General features: G+C 39.0%; 1 protein-coding gene across 1 annotated transcript in view; it reads left to right on the top strand.

Moving 5' to 3' along the window:
- Positions 1 to 21,214, top strand: part of LOC122798300 — an 855,395-nt gene that overhangs the window by 138,224 nt on the left and 695,957 nt on the right. Inside the window, exon 2 of the mRNA XM_044067127.1 lies at positions 12,586 to 12,730. Coding sequence (XP_043923062.1) covers positions 12,586 to 12,730 — 145 coding nt within the window. The remainder of the gene's footprint in view (positions 1 to 12,585; positions 12,731 to 21,214) is intronic.

Raw genomic sequence — 21,214 nt, 5'->3', positions numbered from 1 at the left:
TGTCTAAACACTTGTCAGAACTAGAATGACCATAACACTTTCTCACTAAAAGAAATCAAGAACCTAAATCATACAAATTATGTAGACTGCCTCAAAGCCTTGTCCCTTTTCTCAGTATATCAGAGGCTACTGAAAGATGACTTGTGCTTCATGTAGAGAGCTTCAGCAGACCTTGTTCTGTCAGACCTATTACACATTTCCAATTGTATCATAAACACCCTTTCAAGGGATCTCAGTCTTTTTTGTAAAGTAACTATAACATGTCTGAGGGATAGGTATGTATCACAGAGAACATCACTTCTATGGAACCATCTTCCATGCCACATAAAGAACTTCTATTAATCTGTTCAAATATAATTTAGATGAATGGATAGGTAACCACAAATTCAACCCCAGTTTACCACCCTTGTCTCTCATGGATAGGGGGAAAATGTAAATGTCCCAATATATCTTTATGTATCCCATCTCTGTGTTATTTGTATATAAAATACAAGGGCTAAAAACAATCATGGGAATGTAAGGCTAGGGTTCTTATGATCCTTATAGGGCAATAGCCTAGTAAGTCCATATGAGCCTATGAATCTAAACCCTTGTTTTTAGGAATTTAGCTCATAATAATGTTCTGAAGTGTTTTAGCAAATAAGCTAGAGGTAGGCAGTAACTAAAGTCTAAAATGTAAATGTATTTGGGGCAAACAAAGTGAAACATGCTGAATTAGGAATCCACTTTGCATTGTCTAATCAGAGAGCATTGCTCATGAGCTTAGGAAAGAGCTATAAATCTACAAATCCTAGTAACAACTGTTTGCAAAATACCAGTATTATCTGACGAGTTTAGTGAAATAACCAGAAAAGCACACTTGAACACAGGCATTAACACTGTTTTGCCAATAGCTTTTCTGGATTTTAGATTTAAGAAAACTAGTCAGTTTGTAATTTATTTTCCACTATGTCAACATCCCATTAACACAGTTTTCAACATGATAATGTAATATTGGGAAGAATGTGCCCAAAACCCAAGATATTCAGTCTTTCATACCGTGGCTCTTAGATTATTACAGAAATCCTATAACATAACACAATCTGCATGCTTACTCTTTTAGGAGTCCCAAAGATCATTGCATTTGTTTTTTTTCCATTTACAGGTAGGATTTTGCCTGGTGACCACTCCTGCTGTAAAGGTGCCAACTTCTAATATACTTCTATCAACCATAGTATTAAGGAACTATCATTTAAGTAACTACTAAATAATCTCAAAAAAATCTCCAAACCCCATATATAACCAGCTTAAAAAGCTATTAACTTATAGTTGCAAAAGCTTTGGTTTTTAAATCTTCAAAACCACACCAGTTAACAATCTGTCTCTGTATTAGAGTAAATCATGTCTGTAACATTGAAAGTGTTTATGAGAGTATTAATTCCTCTTGAAATTATGTTGTTTATGTGGTGATACAGCCATTTTTTGCTAACATAATCTAATAACTGTACAAAAACAATATTTTCCAAAAATGTGGCTAAGAGTCTTAGGTTAGCTATGATTCTATAATCCTGAACTGATTTTGGAGATGGGTGTTAGGTAAATTTCATGTGACAGTATGCTTAAACAAATGTGGAACTCCTCAAGATAATATGGAATCGGTTACTGACATATTTAATCTAGCCAGTTTAAGAATGGTAGCATGAATATCTAGTCCAAGAGACGTACTTCACAACTCTAGCAGCTCCAAAAGATTCTTTACAAAAAATAACCAAAATCGTCTTACTTTAAAATGCGAACTTCAGCATTGATATGAGAAACTATAGCATTAGAAATGGCAAAGGTATTATCATTAATATTTAAAATACAGTCCTTAAAATTAAGTAATATGCTGATTATTCAGTCCACATGCAAATTTAGTATCCTTGTTATATCATTAGTAAGTTTTCAAAAGGTCTTATATTTACCAACAGGACAGCTTGTATTTCTATGTCAGTTATTTTCAGCTATATTTGTAGCTATCCTTGCATCTCTCCTGAGATTGGGAAGCTTATTATAATGGTCATTCTTACAAAGTTTTTTCCATCACTACTTACCAAGACTCCTTTTCTTAAATCAATATTCTAAAGCAATAGTTAGCAGGGACAGTTATTTCCCTTATGGTTTCTAGACCTTTCAGGATATTATTTATTAATTAATGTACAGCTTTCAGTTCTGACAGACCTGGAAAACATCAATGGACTTCTTTCCTTCTTAGACTGGACATGATTTGGTTCAAGCTTCTAGTCTCAGCTATCTGCAAAAGGTAGACCACTGGTCTGACCTATGGCAATACTTGATAGATGATCACCAAAAATTAAAAATCACCTCGGTTTATGGTGCTCTTCTTGCTTCCATCTCTTTTGTACATAAATTGACGCATGTCTTGTTTTCCATGGGCAACATCCACACCATGTAATTCTGGAACTTTGACAGCACTGTTTTTCAGTGATTAAGATCTTTACTTAACAGCTCCAGAGTATTGGATTCAACTAATCCCTGCTGGTTGTTAGCCTAGTATATAACTATGAACTATGACTTCCAGTCAGTGTGTAGGAAGTCTACATGTTCTTCCTGTGCCTGTGTGGATTGTCTTTGAATAATCCAGACCCCAGCTCCACCCCACTCCCATATGCCAAAAACCTAGTGGTTAACTGGCTATGCTAAACTGTCCATATCAATTGCATTTACCTTTGACATTATGGCCTGTGCCCTGGGTCATGGTTGAAAAGAGTAGGAGATGTATCAGTTCACTTAACCAGTTAAAATTAACGTTAGCTGATGGGGCAAACTGTACTCTTTCCTAAGTCTGCTTACTAACTATAGACTTATTCTCAAGTGTATTTATTTGAATGTTAATTGGCCCAACCTCCCCACCAGCGTACTAACTCCATGGTTAACACAACTGGAGAGAAAATAGAAAAACTGTGTATCACTGTCAGTGTACAAATACAAAATACTCCCCTGCCCACCCTTACTCATGTGTGCTAACCCCATCCCTGCACATCACCTTACTAAAAACTACTTCCTTAGCAGTTCTACTAAACGAGATGCACCCACATATTTCATACACACACACACACACACACACACACACACACACACACACACACACACACACACACACACACACACACAGACACACACACCTAATGCTGAAACTTTTAGTATATCCAAATCTTTAGGAATTCCCATCCACTCCTACTTACCATGACCACATGCATGTCTCCACAATAAAAGCAACTTTCAGTGTTACTCCTATTGCTTGCTCCTGCACTTAACAACACATGCTTTTAACAGTTCTGGCACCAGAAATACCTATCCACAACATCTGCATTTGATAGAGCTGCAACCATACCAGATGGAAAAAAAAAAAAAAAAATATATATATATATATATATATATATATATATATATACACACACACACACACACACACACACACACACACACACACACACACACACACACACACACACACACACACACACACACACACACACACACACGCACACACACACACACACAGATTGAGAGCATGTGCAGAGTTAATATACATGCCTATATAAGAGCGATGTTAGGTGTGCATGTCTGTGTGCAAGTGTGTCATGAGTAGGTTTGATGGTGTGCTTTAGGGCTTGAGAGGAGGGTTGTGTGCAGATTAGGTCTGTAGTGTTTTGGAAGATGCTTCCATTGTGAGTGAGTTTTGTGTGAGTGATCAGAAGGTAGCAATATGCTTAGAGTTTCATAATGTTTCTGGTCTGATGCTTGCGCATGTGTGTGTGGCAGAAAGGTAGTGAATGATCAGTAGTTGTTATGAATGAAATCAGAAGCTTGCAGTGTGTCTGAGTGACGACAGTAAGTATAGGTAAAGGAATTTGAAGTGTGTGTGTGTGTGTGTGTGTGTGTGTGTGTGTGTGTGTGTGTGTGTGTGTGTGTGTGTGTGTGTGTGTGTGTGTGTGTGTCTGTGCTTGGTGTGTACTGCATAGAAAGTGAGTATAGGCTATAAGGAGATTATGCAAGATAGGTGGATGATTCTGTGACCCAAGTGGCATTTACTCCAGGGAAAGTGTGTTGTCAGAGTTGGTATATAAGTTTTGGCAAGAGGTGCAGGAAGGTTTTGAAGCCCTTACAAAAAAAAACACAGAGCTCAGCTCTAATTGTTTATTCCATTATTCAGCCACTATTGATCTGGTACCTCAGCCATTCACCTTCAGGGATCTGAATAGCAGTTAAAATCCCATCTACATATACATGTGCAACCTATTATCCCAACAATTATAGAATTATACCATTTAATAAATATTTTTGTTTCTTTTTCTTCATTTCCATTAAAACCATTCATTTTTATACATTTTTATTTTATATATTAAACATTTACTTCATGATTCAAACCAACAGGAAATAATGCATTATAATTTAAAATTAACTTAGTTTCTAATTCTAGTAACTTACTTACATAATCACCACCCCTTGATAAAAAGGCTTTCCTAATACTGAAAAGAAGAAACCAGAATCTAAACCCCCATGTGCTTCCATGAAATTCTCAGCTGTAGGACTATTAGTGTTATAATTTCTAATATTCCCCCAGTTGCTCTAATATACGGATTTTGACCCTGTTACAGGACAGACTGAACACATCATGTATAACTTTAGACACCATCATTGTATTGATGAGACACTGGTGCACATTTACATATACCTCATTCTCACTCTTGGTATTGTACAGATCTCTTACTCTAGCATGGCTCTAAATCCAGGAATGTCTTTCTCTACTACCATTTAGAAGCCTGATTTATCTATGTGCAGTATTTGTAACCCTGCACTATGTAACTTCCAGGTTGCACTGTACCACTCTGGGTTTAATTTCTCCAAAAGACAGGGCATAATTAAAGTTCATGAAATTAGTATTGTTTTAATCTTTGCTGTTAGCCAAAAGTGCTCTTCACAGCACTTGCAATGTACCCAAAAATGACTTCTTCTGCAATTCATATGGAATTACATGTATTGGTAGCATATCTAAATATGACCATAAATTCTGTTTATTAGACCCATTGTTCCTACCACTATTGGAACTGTCTGGGTATCTTTCTTCCATATTGCGTTCATTTCTCCTGCGAATCGTAATATTTTATCAGTTTGTGTCTATTTATACATGAGACACTGTAATCACTAGGTGTAGCAGTTTCAGTGATCAATGCTACTTTTGTTTTTTTTTTCATGGACTACTAATCTGGTTTTCTCACATCTGTGTTTTTGAATTGTTGGCAATGGGTGATCCCATGTGATGTAAATTTCAATGCTCTCTATAATGCTTTGTAGTTCATGCTTCCAATGCCTTTCATATAATCATGGTATATGTTGATTTTTATATATCATTTAGTAGGTGTGAGGCATTTTTCTTGTTTTCCTGTCCATCTGATCCAATATCTTTTGAGGCCAATCAATCACATCAAAACTGTGAGTTAAAACAAGGACAGCAAATTGGTTTATAGCTTGGACTTTGTTCTTAGATGTCAGGGCTGTTTTCAATATTAGTTTGAGTCTTCTAAAGTATTCTTTACTGAGCTGTGTTCACATTTGTTCACATTTTATTGCCTATCCTTCATCAATTCCCAAATATTTGTATACTCCTTCCTGCTCAAGCTTCTTTCTATCACATTCCTGTCCTATGTTGATATTTTCTTGGTACCACAACTTTCCTGCTTTAAACGTTGCTTTTGCACATTTATTAAGAACAGATATTCTTATATGATCTGAGAAAGTTTTAACCTCTCGCAGTTGTGCTTTCAACTCCTCATCTGATGAACTATTTAATTTTAAGTCATCCACAAAAACTAGATGATAAAATCTTTAAGTAAGGTTGCTTCCTGAGAGCCAAATTATAATAAAGACCTAATTTGTTAATTAAACAACTTAATGAGTTAAGGCAAGACAAAACAACAGTGGTGGCAAAGAATCACCCTGGAATATTTCCCTTTGAATTTTTATCCCTGGGATAATAATTTGCCCTTTGTTGTGGTTTAAGTCAAAGTGGTTTGCCACTGTTTCATGGTCACTGCCAAGTAATCTATCAATATAGGCTGTAGCTTATATATCTGTAAGTGCTCCTTTATCCATGAATGTGTGATGCTGTCAATTTTTTTTGTAATCCAGCCATGCCATACTTGGATTCTACCCCTTTTTACAATTCTCCAGTATTAATTTATTTAGCATCAAATGAACCTTTGTTCTGTAAAACTTTCTTTTGTTACCTTTTTGTTCTATTGCCATGACTGAACTTTATTCAAAGCGACTATAAACTCTTTCATCATTAATTCCAGTATATAGTTTATACATCATCAGAAGGCAAGTTATTGGTCTATAGTTTATAGGATGGCTTACAGGTTCACTCTTATGGAGGAGTATTGCTTTCCTGTTATTAACCAGGTTAGTGTCTGTTTGGGATGCACATAGAAGCAGTTCTTACTCAAGGCTAAATCTTCATCTAAGGATGTTAATACTTTTAGCCAGAAGTTAGGTACCACATCTGGGCATGGGGTTTTCCATTTAGGAGCTTTTCTTAATTTTGTTTCAATTTCTCTAGCCATTACTTCATTCTATTTCATATCGTGTACATTTGAGCTTCTTACTGTTTCTTTTACTTCTATCTATTCAGCATCTTTTGTTATGTTCCGCATGGTCTTCATAAATATTTTTCCAAAATGTGTCTGTCTTCTTTTTTTGGTAGTGTTTCTATACCTTTTGCTTTGTTTCCCAATTTTCTATAAACCTGATTGTAGTCATCAATTAATTGCTTGTTTTGTACCTTCCTTTATATTTATCTGTATATCCTGCCTGTGCTGATATCTTTAGTTTATTATTAGCAATAGCGTACAATGGATCGCAGTTTGTTCTAATATGTGCATTGCTTCTATCATGTCTATCTTCTCTAAGAATTTTTGATCTGTTCCCCCTTCTATACTCTTCTAACAGTAGCACTTCTAGTTTTAATTGCTTTATAGTTTTCTCTAATTGATGCTTCCATGATGGCAATTTATTTCTTCCCTTCCTTTACCTTATTGATGTGCATTTTTATGGTAAGACTTTATCTGTTATTAATTTAGGTGCACGGTAATATATCCTAGTTACTTCTATTATATCACATGAATTTCTGTCAATAGTGTTGATTTCTGTGTTCATCTGTTTTATCAGACTTCTAACATTTTGGATCTTACTTACTTTCTGTAATCTATTTCTTTCGTTGATCGTATTTGTCTATCCATCTCTGTTAAATCAAGCAACTCTTCCTTTGGCTCCTTTCCTTCTAAACTGTTTCCTGGCGGTATTCTAAAGAAAGCTCCAGACCACCTTCCCGTGACATATTCTCTTCAGCTGCATCCTGTCTCATCTGCTGCTCTTTCCTATGGGATCTCATTGGCCCAACACTCCACAACATTGACTGCATCAGATTTGCCTTTGTTTTACTACTCCTTCCCTTGCTGTGAAACTCCAGCTGAAGTTTTGTACTGGTTTCCTGCTGAAGGCTCCAGAACATCTTCATGTGGCAAGTGATCATATGCTTGCTGTTCTACCTGTTTCTCCTTATTTTGGGGATTCACTGTTCCATCATTCTGTGACATTACCTGAGCTGGAATTTCTATACTAAATCCATCACTTCGTAGGTAATCCATAACTTCAATTTTTGTTTCTTTAACTTCTCCATTACTAGTCCTCCTTTCTACTTTCACATGTTCATAGGAGATTACTAGGCTAATGGCTTAAGAGCACTTACATGCCTAGCCAATATAATCTGATTTTACCCAATATATGGCCCATAGGGGCAAGAGGATGGCATGGGCTTATGCCTATGCCTTGAGTATCTTGCAGATTAGACAACTCCAACCCCCACGCATGTATGGAACGGTGCATGGCCCAAGGTACCAAAGTTCATGAAATTCAAACAGGCCATCATTCAAAAACAGCTCTCAAGCAAAGCAGATTTAATTTAACCCAGGGTTAAATCAAAATACATACATTACAAACACCCAAAGGGTGAACTAAAAAGCATAACGGTTTCGGTACTCAGCCTTCATCAGTGCAATAAAACAATATATAAACATCTCATATATATATATATATATATATATATATATATATATATATATATATATATATATATATAAAAATAGACCTATACTTCAATCCTATTGGCTGTTACAAATGCTCATTAATTCCTGGGGGAAATAAAGCCCCAACCTGATGATCCACATATGTTCCTTATAATTTAACATAGAGTGGAATCCCTCCTTTTGCATATTTGTTCCCCCTACTTTATCAATAATAATAAGTGAATGTCTGGCTTTAGTATGTTTTAAACTGTTTTTGTACAAAGCATTAGTGCCCTTGGAACATCTGCTATCACTTAAATGTTCAGAAATTCTCAGTTTAAAGGGATGTGATGTTTGACCTACATAAAAAGCAGAGCAAGTATATCTAATTAAATGTACAACCCAGTCCGTACTAAAGTTATCATATACTAAGATGTCAAATACTTTGAAACACTTTGAAAAGGTAAAGGATTTCTCTTTGGGAACAAACTTGCAAAAACTGCAATGTCCACATGGGTAACATCCCACTAGTTTAATTCCTTCCAACGTAAATTGTGAGTTGGTTTTGCCAATATCAGAGCAGGATAGAGGATGGCATGGGCTTATGCCTATGCCTTGAGTATCTTACACAGATTACCAATACCCATAAGGAACATAGGTGCTACCCTAGTTGTGAATTTGCAATTCCCCATCCATTGATCCAAACTGCATTTCAAGAGGACCATGGAAGGGCTCTGCGTAACATGAATAGGAAGCCTGATCCAAAGAAGGGGCAGTCTCTGACACTCATATCTGTCTCTCCAGCATGTTTTGTTTGAGTTGCTTACTAAGTTTAGATCCCTAGATTGGTTGACCCCCATGCTGCGGATGTGTAGCAGCTCCATAATTCCCTTTGTTTCTTATTTTTGTATTGTGAAATTTTCCATATTCAGATACATTTGCCTCTATTTCTCTTCAAATATCTTTGGTGTAACTTTTATTTGTATTGATTAGTTTTGCTTTCTCCTTTTCATAAATTTTCCACCATATTAAATCTCTTTCTTTCCCATGTCCATATTTCTTCTTCAGATGTTTCCTACTCCATCTGTTTGTCCTTACTTTGGGGACTCTATATTCTATCATGCTGTCACGTAACCTGAGTTGGATTTTCTGCACTAAATCCATCACTTCTCAGGTAATCCATAACTTCAGCTTCTATTTGTTTAACTTTTATTTTGCTAGTCTTCTATTCTACATTCCCCCTTTGTGACCTTATTTTTATATTGTGAAATTTTCTGTGTATGGTTGCTTTTGCATGTATTTCTCTTCAGATATCTTCAGAAATACTTTTTTATTTAGTTTGGCATTCTCCTTTGCGTAAATATTGCACCATATCGTATCTCTCTTTTTTTCCCATGAGCATGTTTCTTTTTTATACTTTTCAAAAATTTCTAAGTTTTGTGTATTGTCACATTTCCTCTGTCACTTATTTTTCCAAGCAGCCCAAAGTTTTTTTGTCTGTGCAATGCTTTTCATGGATTTGTTGTACTAATGAACACAAATTTGTATTTGAAGTTTGTAACAGTTTTTCCTGTACAAGCATTTTCTTTTCTCTAATTTCTGTCTTAATCTTTTTGAATATCTTCTATCTGGAAATTCTGGGCTTCTTGCATAATAATAGCAATACATAATTTTTTCCTTATCTCCAATAGTCCACTCTGTCATCTCCATGAATCTTTTTTGGCCTGTCAGTTTTTTTATGTTTTTTTATGGACTACTACTTCCTTCTGCAACAGAGGGGACCATCCTTTCCCTGAGCCTGGCCTAACCCCAGTGTAGGAATGTTTCCGTGTCTTGAGGATTCTCCTCTGTCATTTTTTCCGGTCCTGGCACCAGTATGCATACCAGGATTGGGCACTTTTTTATCCTAGGACTTGTGCACCCAGCTGTCTTTTTTATTTTTTAGCCTACCTCTCTCCATGATATAAGCTATATAAAATACAATCCATATATCAGTGTTGTCTTGATGCGATGTTGTGAAAACATGGTGGACCTCATGATGGTACTCAACCAAGACTTGAGGATAAATTTTGTTCCAGCAATACTACTCTTCTTTACTTGCTGATTTTTTCATCTCTCCATTCAGATTCAGAGATGCTTCAATAGCAGATTTGTTATTTGCAGCACTTGTCTGTGTAGCTGTTTGTTTACCTACTATTACTTTGATATATATGTTTCAAATGTGCCTTTCGAGTGCCATACAAAACTATAGGTGCACTACTGTGTTCTTATCATGTCTGTTTTTTTTTTCCTTTGCAGATTTTTTGGCAGTAGTACCAGGAAGTTGATTATTAGCTCATTGCTTTATGTGCACTACTTATCAGCAAATTTGCATGTGACTGAAAAGTCATGCACACTGTTTCTATAGTTACAATGTAGTTATCACTTGTTCATCTGCCCCATCTTATTGATTACTTTTAGTGCGCTCAGTTTCTCAAACACTGAGATGATAGTTTAAACCGTGCCTGTAATTTGCATTTCATGTACCTTTAACAGTTTTAAGTTTGTAACATTACTGTGCCCTGTAGCCCATGTGACCTTTAGGAATCTGATGTGTAATTTATAAGATATATATGTATTCATTATATGTTGCCGTATAAGCCAGTAAACCATGCAAGTGTGCCACAAGTGATCTGTTGTGGAATTTATGATTTTATTTATGGGTAAAGGACTAATGTGCAGTCCAGATTTAGCCCTGGAATACTGTCTGGTTAACTAACTTGCTCAAAATCACACTTTAGGCAAATGCAGGGTAAGGGAATCCAACCATGGACTACAGGATGAAGCTTATTAAGAGCCCATAGACTTAATCCTCTGTACTAACTGCCAACAGCTTCAGAAATCATATAACAATGACAAAAACTATTTAGCTAACTCTTGGCAATTTGTGACTCATAATTCACATTATTACACTGTTTACATGTAACACAGAGAATGACCAAACAATGACAGAATGCTTATTTGAAACATATATGACAGTATTAATGTAACTGAAGTCAGATGTAGTCATTGGTTGTACACTGGCAATGATTAATGTGGTTATGATATGAAATAAATATTACTGAAATAAATACTAATACAGCTACTGGCACCTGTGTCACAATAACTTAGTTCATGTCATTAAAACGTATGTCTTACACAAGAACATTTTTATCAGAGGTCCGCTCTCTGATACAGAGGGATGGAGCTCTGGCTGTGAGACGGGCAACCCCACAGGTTCAATCAGTGAACCTGATCTTTGAGGAGTTGGTAGAGGATAGGAACAGATAAGCATCTATGTTGGGTCACCTGTCCTGATGGGAGATGGTAGGACTTTTCAGTTTAGTGCTCATAGTCATTGGTGGGGAATGAGGACTCTAGTCCAACAGCATGAGTGTTATGTATGGACACTGGGTATTATAGGACACAGTGCACGGGTCAAAATAAAAAGCCCTGTGCTGCTGTCAGCATGGCACTGTACTGGGACATGCTGATCTTCCCTCTGCTCAATTCCTACTCAGTTATATTAAAACAATGAGTGAGAAGGTCACTGAAAAACCAGTCAGTAAAAGCAAAATGAAAACTCCAGCAAAGCTAGAACTTCCACTGAGTGACCTCCCAAACCTCTTGTATCAGAGGCACATGGGATATATGCAAATGAACCTTATGAACATCAGGTGTTTCAGCTCATTAGCGATTCTGAAACGACAAAACAAGTCATGGGCATTCAGAATCACCAGTGAGTTGAAACACCTGATGTTCATAAGGTTCATTTGCATATATCCCATGTGCCTCTGATACAAGAGGTTTGGGAGGTCACTCACTGGAAGTTCCAGTTTTGCTGGAGTTTTCATTTTGTTTTTACTCAGTTATATTAAGAATTCCCTGCCTGTGGGGACATTGGAGCCGAAGTCTGAGGAGCTGCTCCTGAACACAGTTGATGGCAGACAGCTGGAGCAGGAGACAAAACAAAAACAACAAAATCAGTTTATTATTTCACTACAGTTTGCATGTATAGGAACTCAGTAGATTTGCTCAATGTTGTGAAGTTCTAGAATTATATTTTTCCTGTAATTATTACCAAAATGATAAATTACTGAAAAGAAACAAAGTCACTGAAAATATGAAATGTGCAAGCTCACCAAATTACATCTTATAGTCGATGGGGTAAATTATGATAATTATTTTTTTTTACATAAAAGATGTTAACTGTGTGGAGAATGTTGCTGGAAAGATTCATAGTGTCAAAAAGTAGTGAGTAAATTTTCAGGATTGCATGACAGACAAAACATGATAAAGCCAGTAAGCTACTGATTAACTTTTTCGACAGTTAATTTCTGAAAGTAGAAAAAAGGATTGATATACTAACATTATTTGCTATCCTGTTTCACTTTGCTATTTTTCTAGCTAAAGTGCAAAATGAGAATATAATAATACAAATAAACATTTATTGATTTGACAGGTATTTTCTTATCAACAACCAAAAATATTTCTGCAAAGTTCTTTTTGGAGGTCACCCCTGACAAATGGACATTTTCAGTGTGGGTAATCATTTACTCGTGGAATGGACTTTGGCTTGTGTACAGTCTCTCTACACTGTTTCGAAGGTAACTAAGTGAGCTTGAATTCTGATTTCTTGTACCTTCATTCTGTTATACTAAAGGCAGACTCAACCACGCAAGCATAGCACAAAAATGCAGTGCATTAGGCAGTTTACTCAGTAGTAGCACAAATACAGGTAAATATTAATAAGTGAAGAAAATCAGCAGGCTTAAGAAAGTACTTATGAAGTGCAGCTACATTTACATACATACAGACAGTGGTATAACCTCACCTCGAGCTGTAAAGCATCACCATACATAGGGAAAACATACTGTTTTTGGAGAATTCCAGAGTAACGTTTACTACCTAGGCCATTAAATTGTTTCCATTTTGTCATCTAGGTTACCTAACTGTTATTCATCAACTACTAGGGGTCGGTAACCTAGTGAGGATGTGAAAGCATGTACATGATTACAGATGGACATTTCTGTATCAGCTTAGGGATTCTGTTGAATTTCTTCATCTGCGGTATTCATGACTGAATGTAGTACCTTAGAGTCAGAATGATAAAGAAGATTCATGTTGAGTTGCTGAAGGCATTTTTGGCGAATGTAAAAACACCAAAAAATGTTTGCTGAAACTGCCTTCAGTAAATATCTTCAGGAAAACTTTTTTGCAGGGGGAAAACCCCTTTGGGCCCCGATGTAGAGGGACACCCACAAACTTATATAAACTAACTCCAGGGTCACACAACAGTGGCAAAAAAGGCAAACTCCACTTTAAATTAATGCAATTTTGGCAGACTTACTTTGCTGATTTGACATTCTCCAAAACTACCTTTGGTGAACTGACATGCTCACAATTAAGAAAATCTACAGAAAAACAAATACCTCACTCTTATTTATTTAACATTTGTTTACCAGTAAAGTCCAACTTGGAATGAAGCCAATTTTCAGCAGAGGCCCAGGGAGAAACACTGCAGATGCATGTCTTTGTATCATGGGAGGAAACTGGTGTACCCAGAGAAAACTCACATGAATGCAGGGAGGACATGCAGACTCCACACAGAAGGCACTCCAGCTGAGACTTGAACTGGACAACCTCTTGCTGTTCGGCAACAGTGCTACCGCTGCACCACTGCACCATCCTTGGATTTTTCTGGACTCTTCCTGGACTTTCACCCTTGCAGTGTTATTAACAGGCATATCAACATATTTATATATTGCCAGGTATCATCTTACCTCCTGTCTTTACTTTCCATGAATAAATACACCAGTCTAGTGCTATTAAAGTAGCCAGTATTATTGTTCTCCATATGGACATCACTGCAATTGTCAAGATCCATAATCGTAACTGCTCAAAGCTTATATCCAAGTTTTTTCTTTATTTATACTTTGTTGACCAGGTTAGTCCCATTAAACCAGTGGCTTCTTTTCAGGGGAGAACCAAGATAGTTTTCGTCTTGGCTAGGGGGAATTTGGCAAGAGCACTTGGGAAATTTCCCTACTCTTTTTCGCTAAGTGCTGTGGGATCTTTCACATTCACCTGAGCTACCACCAACTCAAGCAGATAGGGCTTCGGTTTAACATCTCATCTGAAGGATGGCTCACTCAGGAGTTCTGCAACCCCTCTTATGCTGCACTGCAGTGTCAGTAATGGAAAATTAATCCAAATTACATGGTGCAGGGACAGAACTGACAACCTTCTGATCTTCTGTACCCAAGGCAAGCATGATACCTGTTGAGCTACTGAGACTTACTTTGTCTTGTATGATGTTCTAATGTTTTAATTATACATAACTGCATTGGTTAGCTGATCATAATTCACTTTTTCAGTTATAGTCTGAGTTGTTAAGAATGTCACATGCAAACCAAAACAGAAACACAATAAAGAGAAAGGCAATTAGAAGAGGAAAAAAAAGAACAGTCTTTCAACATGCACTTGCATAAAGTTCATATCCTGAGCATATGTCAAAACATCACAGCACAAATGTTCCAGCTTTTACAGATATAACTTCAATGGAGAGGATCTGGTTCCTAGGTTCATAGGAGGTTACTAGGCTGTTGGCCCTAGGGCCTTTATAAGCCTGACCATGTTATACCCTTGTTCCCTTATTGACCAAGTTGTATGGTCTATATTTGCAGTGCAAGTCTATGATCAGCACCAACTGCCCTTATTCAAGAGGGACATAGGTGACACTCTCAGGGTAAATTTTTGGTTTGCCATCCAGTTGTCTAAGTTATGCTTAAATAGGGTCACTGAGGAGCTCTGTTTTACATGAACTGGGAGTTTGTTCCAAAGGAGTGGCAATCTCTGGGAGACATATCTGTCACTCCAGCATGTCCTGTTAACGTTACAGACTAGGTTAAGATCTCTTATTGAGTGAATCTTGTCCCATTTGACTTGCAAATGTCCAGCATTTCCATGAGGGTAGGGTCCGAGACTGCTCTGTAGGCCAGGCACAAGACGCTTCTAAGCAGCCTATAAGATAAACAGTATAGTTTATAGGCCCTTCAGTCTGTCCATGTAGATCTTGTGTTGAAAGTCCTGCATTTTCTTGGTGATAAACCTCTGAGGTCTCTCCAGCTGCTGCAGGTGTCTGGTGAAGAACATACAGAAGGGCGCACTGTACTCTATTAGTAGTCTGATAAGGGATGAGTACAGGGGAGTTATGATATCCTTAGCTCTGGATGTGATTCCCTTACTTATGGGATGTGCAACATAGCAGGCCTTCCTTAACACTGTGGGCACATGGTGATTAAAGTTGAATTTGCTATCACCTCATACCATGCTTTTCGGCCCCAAAACTTGGACCGAACCACAAAAGGAGGGGGAGTATCAATATTCATCAAAGATACCCACACCTCCAGGTTGGTGGCACAGCACGAAGCATCAGAGACTATCCATGTGCAACTAACAGTGGGTAAAACTGCCTTCCAGTTTATAGCCTGCTACAGACCACACTCCCAAACCCAGGAACCCCACTCGGCCTTCCTGAGAACACTGGAAAATATGAAGGTCTCTCCAAACACCATTATATTGGGTGACTTCAACTACCCAACCATAGACTGGGAGCATTACTCTAGCTCCAACACCCTAGCCCAAAGGTTCCTAGAATTTATAAACTCAAATGCTATGGAACAACTTGTTACCACTCCCACAAGAGGGGAAAACATACTGGACCTGATCATCACCAACATGGGGACTCTATGCTCCAGACCAGAAGTGTATCCCTCACTGGTAAGATCAGACCATAAACTAATCTCACTGGATATTCACATCCCGACCCCACCCCATGCCCAGAAAATCACAGTGAAAAACTTCTCTAAAGCAAATTTCACACTCCTCAAAACCGAGGTGGAATCCTTCAAAGCCCCCGGGCCTCTGGATAATAGGGCCCAGACCACAAAATCCTTTATAAACGCATTCTATGAACACCTTCAGGAATGCATGGATCATGCAATCCCAAATAAAACCAAAACCCAATCCTCCAAAGGCAGGCGTCCTGTCTGGTGGACCCCAGCCATAAACAAACTATACAATAGAAGGAGGAAGCTACTACATGACAGAGTAAAATCCCAAAAAGGGAAGGCATCTCTGATCAGTATTAGCAAAAAAATATGGGCAGTCATAAAATCGTCTAAGGCCAGCTTCAAGAGAAAAATTGCACAGGACACTAAGGATAATCACAAGGCTTTCTTTAGTTATGTTAGGAACCTGGGTGGGAATTCCCAGATATGCTCAGAATTAGTCCAAAATGACTAAAAATACACCAAACCCACAGACATTGCCAACATCCTGGCTGACAGGTTCAGCACAAACTTCTCCCTCCCACCAAAGGGCTAATATCTATCCCAGCAGAGTGCTGCTCCTGACATCTCAGATGCTCAGGTAAGAGCTGCCCTCTCCAAAGCAAGAAACACAGCATCAATGGGACCAGGCGGTGTCCCGGGCTGCGTCCTACATGAACTCCAAGAAGAGCTAAACCCAAACCTAAAACTACTGTTCAATCTCAGCCTTACTACAGGATATGTACCCAAAGAGTGGCGTACAGCAACAGTGGTCCCTCTCCACAAAGGTGGTGCCTCAGCGGATCCTGGAAACTATCGCCCCATAAGTCTCACTAGCTTGGTCTGCAAAGCTATGGAAAGGATCATCATGGACCTTATAAATAAAGATATTGGGGACCTACAGACACTGGATCCTACCCAGTTCGGCTTTGTTAAGGGCAGATCCTGCCTCTTAAACCTGGTCAATTTCTTTGAAACAGTCACCAAGGCCATTGACAAGGGAAGGTGGTCCACACAGCCTACCTGGACCTCGCAAAGCCTTCGATACAATACCCCACTCGGGCATTATAGATAAGCTCACCAGCTTAAATATAAACCCCTATGTCACTAGATGGGTTGCAAACTGGCTCAAGGACAGAACCCACATGGTTAGAATAGCTGGAGCCATGTCAGACTCCAAACCAGTTACAAGTGGCGTCCCACAAGGCTCAGTCTTGGGACCTCTCTTGTTCGGTATATATTTCTCGGAGGTACAGGCCAACATGGAAGGACTGTGGCTGACCAAGTTCGCAGATGACTGCAAACTGGGCACCATAATAGACTCTCCAGCTGACACAAGCATCCTCCAAAAGGGCCTCATAGAAACAGACAACTGGTGCCAGAGCCATGGCCTCAAGCTAAACGCCAAAAAGTGTATAGTCATCCCCTTTGGAAAAAACAAAGTGCCCACAAATTACCACATAGGTGGTAATCCATTAAGTACAGAAGAAGTAATTAGGGACCTGGGGACCCAAGTTGATAGCAATCTCTCATTTGACAACCACGTGGCCAAAGTGGTTAGAAAAACATTTTATATAGCCCACCTAATCATGAAAGGATTCACATCTAGATCAGGGGAGGTCATCGTGCCTCTTTACTCATCCCTCATCAGGCCCATAATTGAGTACAATGCCAATTTTGGGATGTACCTTACCAGACACCTGCAGCAACTGGAAAGACCCCAAAAGTACCTCACCAAGAGGATCAAGGGGCTCAAACAGATGCCGTATGCTGCCCGGTTAAAGAAACTCCAGCTCTACTCAGTGGCATACCGCCTGCTCAGAGGCAATCTGTGCCTGACTTATAAAGCCATGTCCAACCCGGAATTAATGGACATGCTGCACCTCAGAAAATCCAAATCCCATCGAGCTACGCGCTTGAGGGACTTAAACCTCAGCACTGAAATAAATAGGACATGCTGGAGGGACAGATTCATAACCCAGAGGCTCCCTTCACTCTGGAATAAAATCCCAGTCCAGGTTAGGCAGAGTCCCTCATTGACTCTCTTCAAGAGGAATCTTGATGAGTGGATGGAAGATCGTAGGTTTACCCCGGGTATCACTTCTGTGTCACTGTTAGACAGAAGCACAGTATACTAACCTCGAAAAAGGGCATAGCAAAATTAATTTAAAATGGGTGGCGAAAGCCATACACACTCTGGCTAGGCTTATAAATGCCCTAGGGCAGATAGCCTAGTATGAACCTATGAACCTATGAACCTATGAACCTGTGTTCCCAAATCTCTCAAAGGCATAGAGAGTGGAACACTGGCAAACTTGTCCTCTTTGGCAGAAAGCCCCAAGAGCATGGAATCTCCACAATACTCTGAAGAGGAGGAAGATAAAGCTGTGCAAATAATCCCAAAGTCAGAGGTCGGGTGTTCTGAAAAAGACACTATCAGAGCTTATTTCAGGCTGCAATGTGCATAAGCTTATGCTTCAGTTATTAAGCAGTAAAATATATGTAACAGGTTTTGCATTATTTCTCAGGAGAGGAAGTTCTAATGTCCAAGGCTAAAGCAAAAATAGAAAATTAGTAAAAAAATAAATAGATGTTGAAAGAATTTCATACTACATACATACATACTACTACTAATACATACTAAAACAGCACTGGCAAAAAATACACATAAATATACAAAATTATACTCAGAGGCTCTAAATAAAACCCTGCAAAAGCATCAGAGACCTCCAATGCAGTCACCCAAACAACCTGCACCTCCCGTCACAAACCAGACAACACATAAAACACAAAATCAGTGTGCTGCACAATCACAAATCACAGCCCTTAAGGTAAAATAACATACCTGACACACTAGTAATAGGTGACTCTATAGTCAGGCACACTGACGTCCCACTCACTAGGCTGGACAAGCAGAAGGTTACTGTTAGCTGCCTGTCGGGAGCCAGAATCCTTCACATAACACAAGCACTCAGGTCACTCCAGAACAAGTACAAATATGACTCTGTTATTGTTCATGTTGGTGTGAATGACCTGAGACATACCTCCCTGGACTACATGAAAAGAGACATGGAAGAGCTCTCTGATCATGTAGCCCAGGCTGGTATGACCCTGACCCTGAGTAGCATCCTGCCCTCGCCAAGTATAAAGTATAAAGAAAAAATGATCAATTTCATCAATTGGCTAAGCTTCTGAAGCACTGTACTCTATTAGTAGTCTGATAAGGGATGAGTACAGGGGAGTTATGATATCCTTAGCTCTGGATGTGATTCCCTTACTTATGGGATGTGCAACATAGCAGGCCTTCCTTAACACTGTGGGCACATGGTGATTAAAGTTGAAGTTGCTATCACAACCTGTGTTCCCAAATCTCTCAAAGGCATAGAGAGTGGAACACTGGCAAACTTGTCCTCTTTGGCAGAAAGCCCCAAGAGCATGGAATCTCCACAATACTCTGAAGAGGAGGAAGAGGAGGAAGATAAAGCTGTGCAAATAATCCCAAAGTCAGAGGTCGGGTGTTCTGAAAAAGACACTATCAGAGCTTATTTCAGGCTGCAATGTGCATAAGCTTATGCTTCAGTTATTAAGCAGTAAAATATATGTAACAGGTTTTGCATTATTTCTCAGGAGAGGAAGTTCTAATGTCCAAGGCTAAAGCAAAAATAGAAAATTAGTAAAAAAATAAATAGATGTTGAAAGAATTTCATACTACATACATACATACATACTACTACTAGTACATACTAAAACAGCACTGGCAAAAAATACACATAAATATACAAAATCATACTCAGAGGCTCTAAATAAAAACCTGCAAAAGCACCAGGGACCTCCAATGCAGTCACCCAAACAACCTGCACCTCCCGTCACAAACCAGACAACACATAAAACACAAAATCAGTGTGCCGCACAATCACAGCCCTTAAGGCGAAATAACATACCTGACACACTAGTAATAGGTGACTCTATAGTCAGGCACACTGACGTCCCACTCACTAGGCTGGACAAGCAGAAGGTTACTGTTAGCTGCCTGTCGGGAGCCAGAATCCTCCACATAACACAAGCACTCAGGTCACTCCAGAACAAGTACAAATATGACTCTGTTATTGTTCATGTTGGTGTGAATGACCTGAGACATACCTCCCTGGACTAAATGAAAAGAGACATGGAAGAGCTCTCTGATCATGTAGCCCAGGCTGGTATGACCCTGACCCTGAGTAGCATCCTGCCCTCACCAAGTATAAAGTATAAAGAAAAAATGATCAATTTCATCAATTGGCTAAGCTTCTGGTGTCATTCAAAGGGGATCCTTTGTCTGTCAGCCTAGGATGACATGCTCGACAAGCCGCCTTGCTTCACAAGAGACGGCTTGCACCTGTCACCCCTAGGCTTTCGAATACTAGCCAAGGCTCTTGCTGCCCCCATAGTGCCTTTTTTAGGCAAGGCTCAAAAGTCAAACCCACCTCCGTAAACAGCACAATTAACAAAAAACTGAGGGTTATGCTACTCAACGCCAGGAGTTTAAATCCCAAAATGCACGTGCTTGAAGTACTCCTCAGTATGGAGAACATCGACATCTGTGCAGTAACTGAAACCTGGTTCAAGGCTCCAGAGAGCACCCCAGCACTACTGGCCTACAACTCATACCACACGTTTCGGCCACAAAACAGAGACCAAAACACAAATGGAGGGGGTGTATCCATATTCATCAAGGATACCTACACCTCCAGGTAAGTGGCACAGCATGATACCTCTGAGATCATCCATGTGCAACTAACATTGGGCAGATCTGCAATGCAAATTCTGGCCTGCTACAGATCACCCTCCATGACCCAGGACCACCACTCCACCTTTTTGGAGACACTGGAAAACATGAAGGTCCTACCAAACACCCTGATATTGGACAATTTCAATGACCCTACCATTCACTGGGAAAACTACTCAAGTAAAAACTCCCAGACCCAGCGCTTCCTGGAATTCATCAACTGAAACGCTCTGGATCACCTGGTAAACACCCCTACCAGAGGTGAAAACATATTGGACCTGGTTATCACCAACATGGGCGACAGGTGAGGTGTTCCACACTGGAGGTCAATCCATCACTGGTTAGATCAGACCATAAACTAATCACTCTGGATGTCCACACCCCACCCCCAATTAAGGAAACCACAGTAAAAAACTTTTCTAAAGCAAACTTCATCTTACTTAAGACAGAGGTGGTAAGTTTCACAGCCCCCACGCTAAAGCATAATGTTGCCC

Source organism: Protopterus annectens, chromosome 3.part1 (assembly GCF_019279795.1).
Source record: "Protopterus annectens isolate FY-2018-M chromosome 3.part1, PAN1.0, whole genome shotgun sequence".
In the NCBI taxonomy this organism is placed as follows: Eukaryota; Metazoa; Chordata; order Ceratodontiformes; family Protopteridae; genus Protopterus; species Protopterus annectens.
Note: the sequence above shows the minus strand (reverse complement) of the source record. Positions and strands in the feature narration are given on the sequence as shown.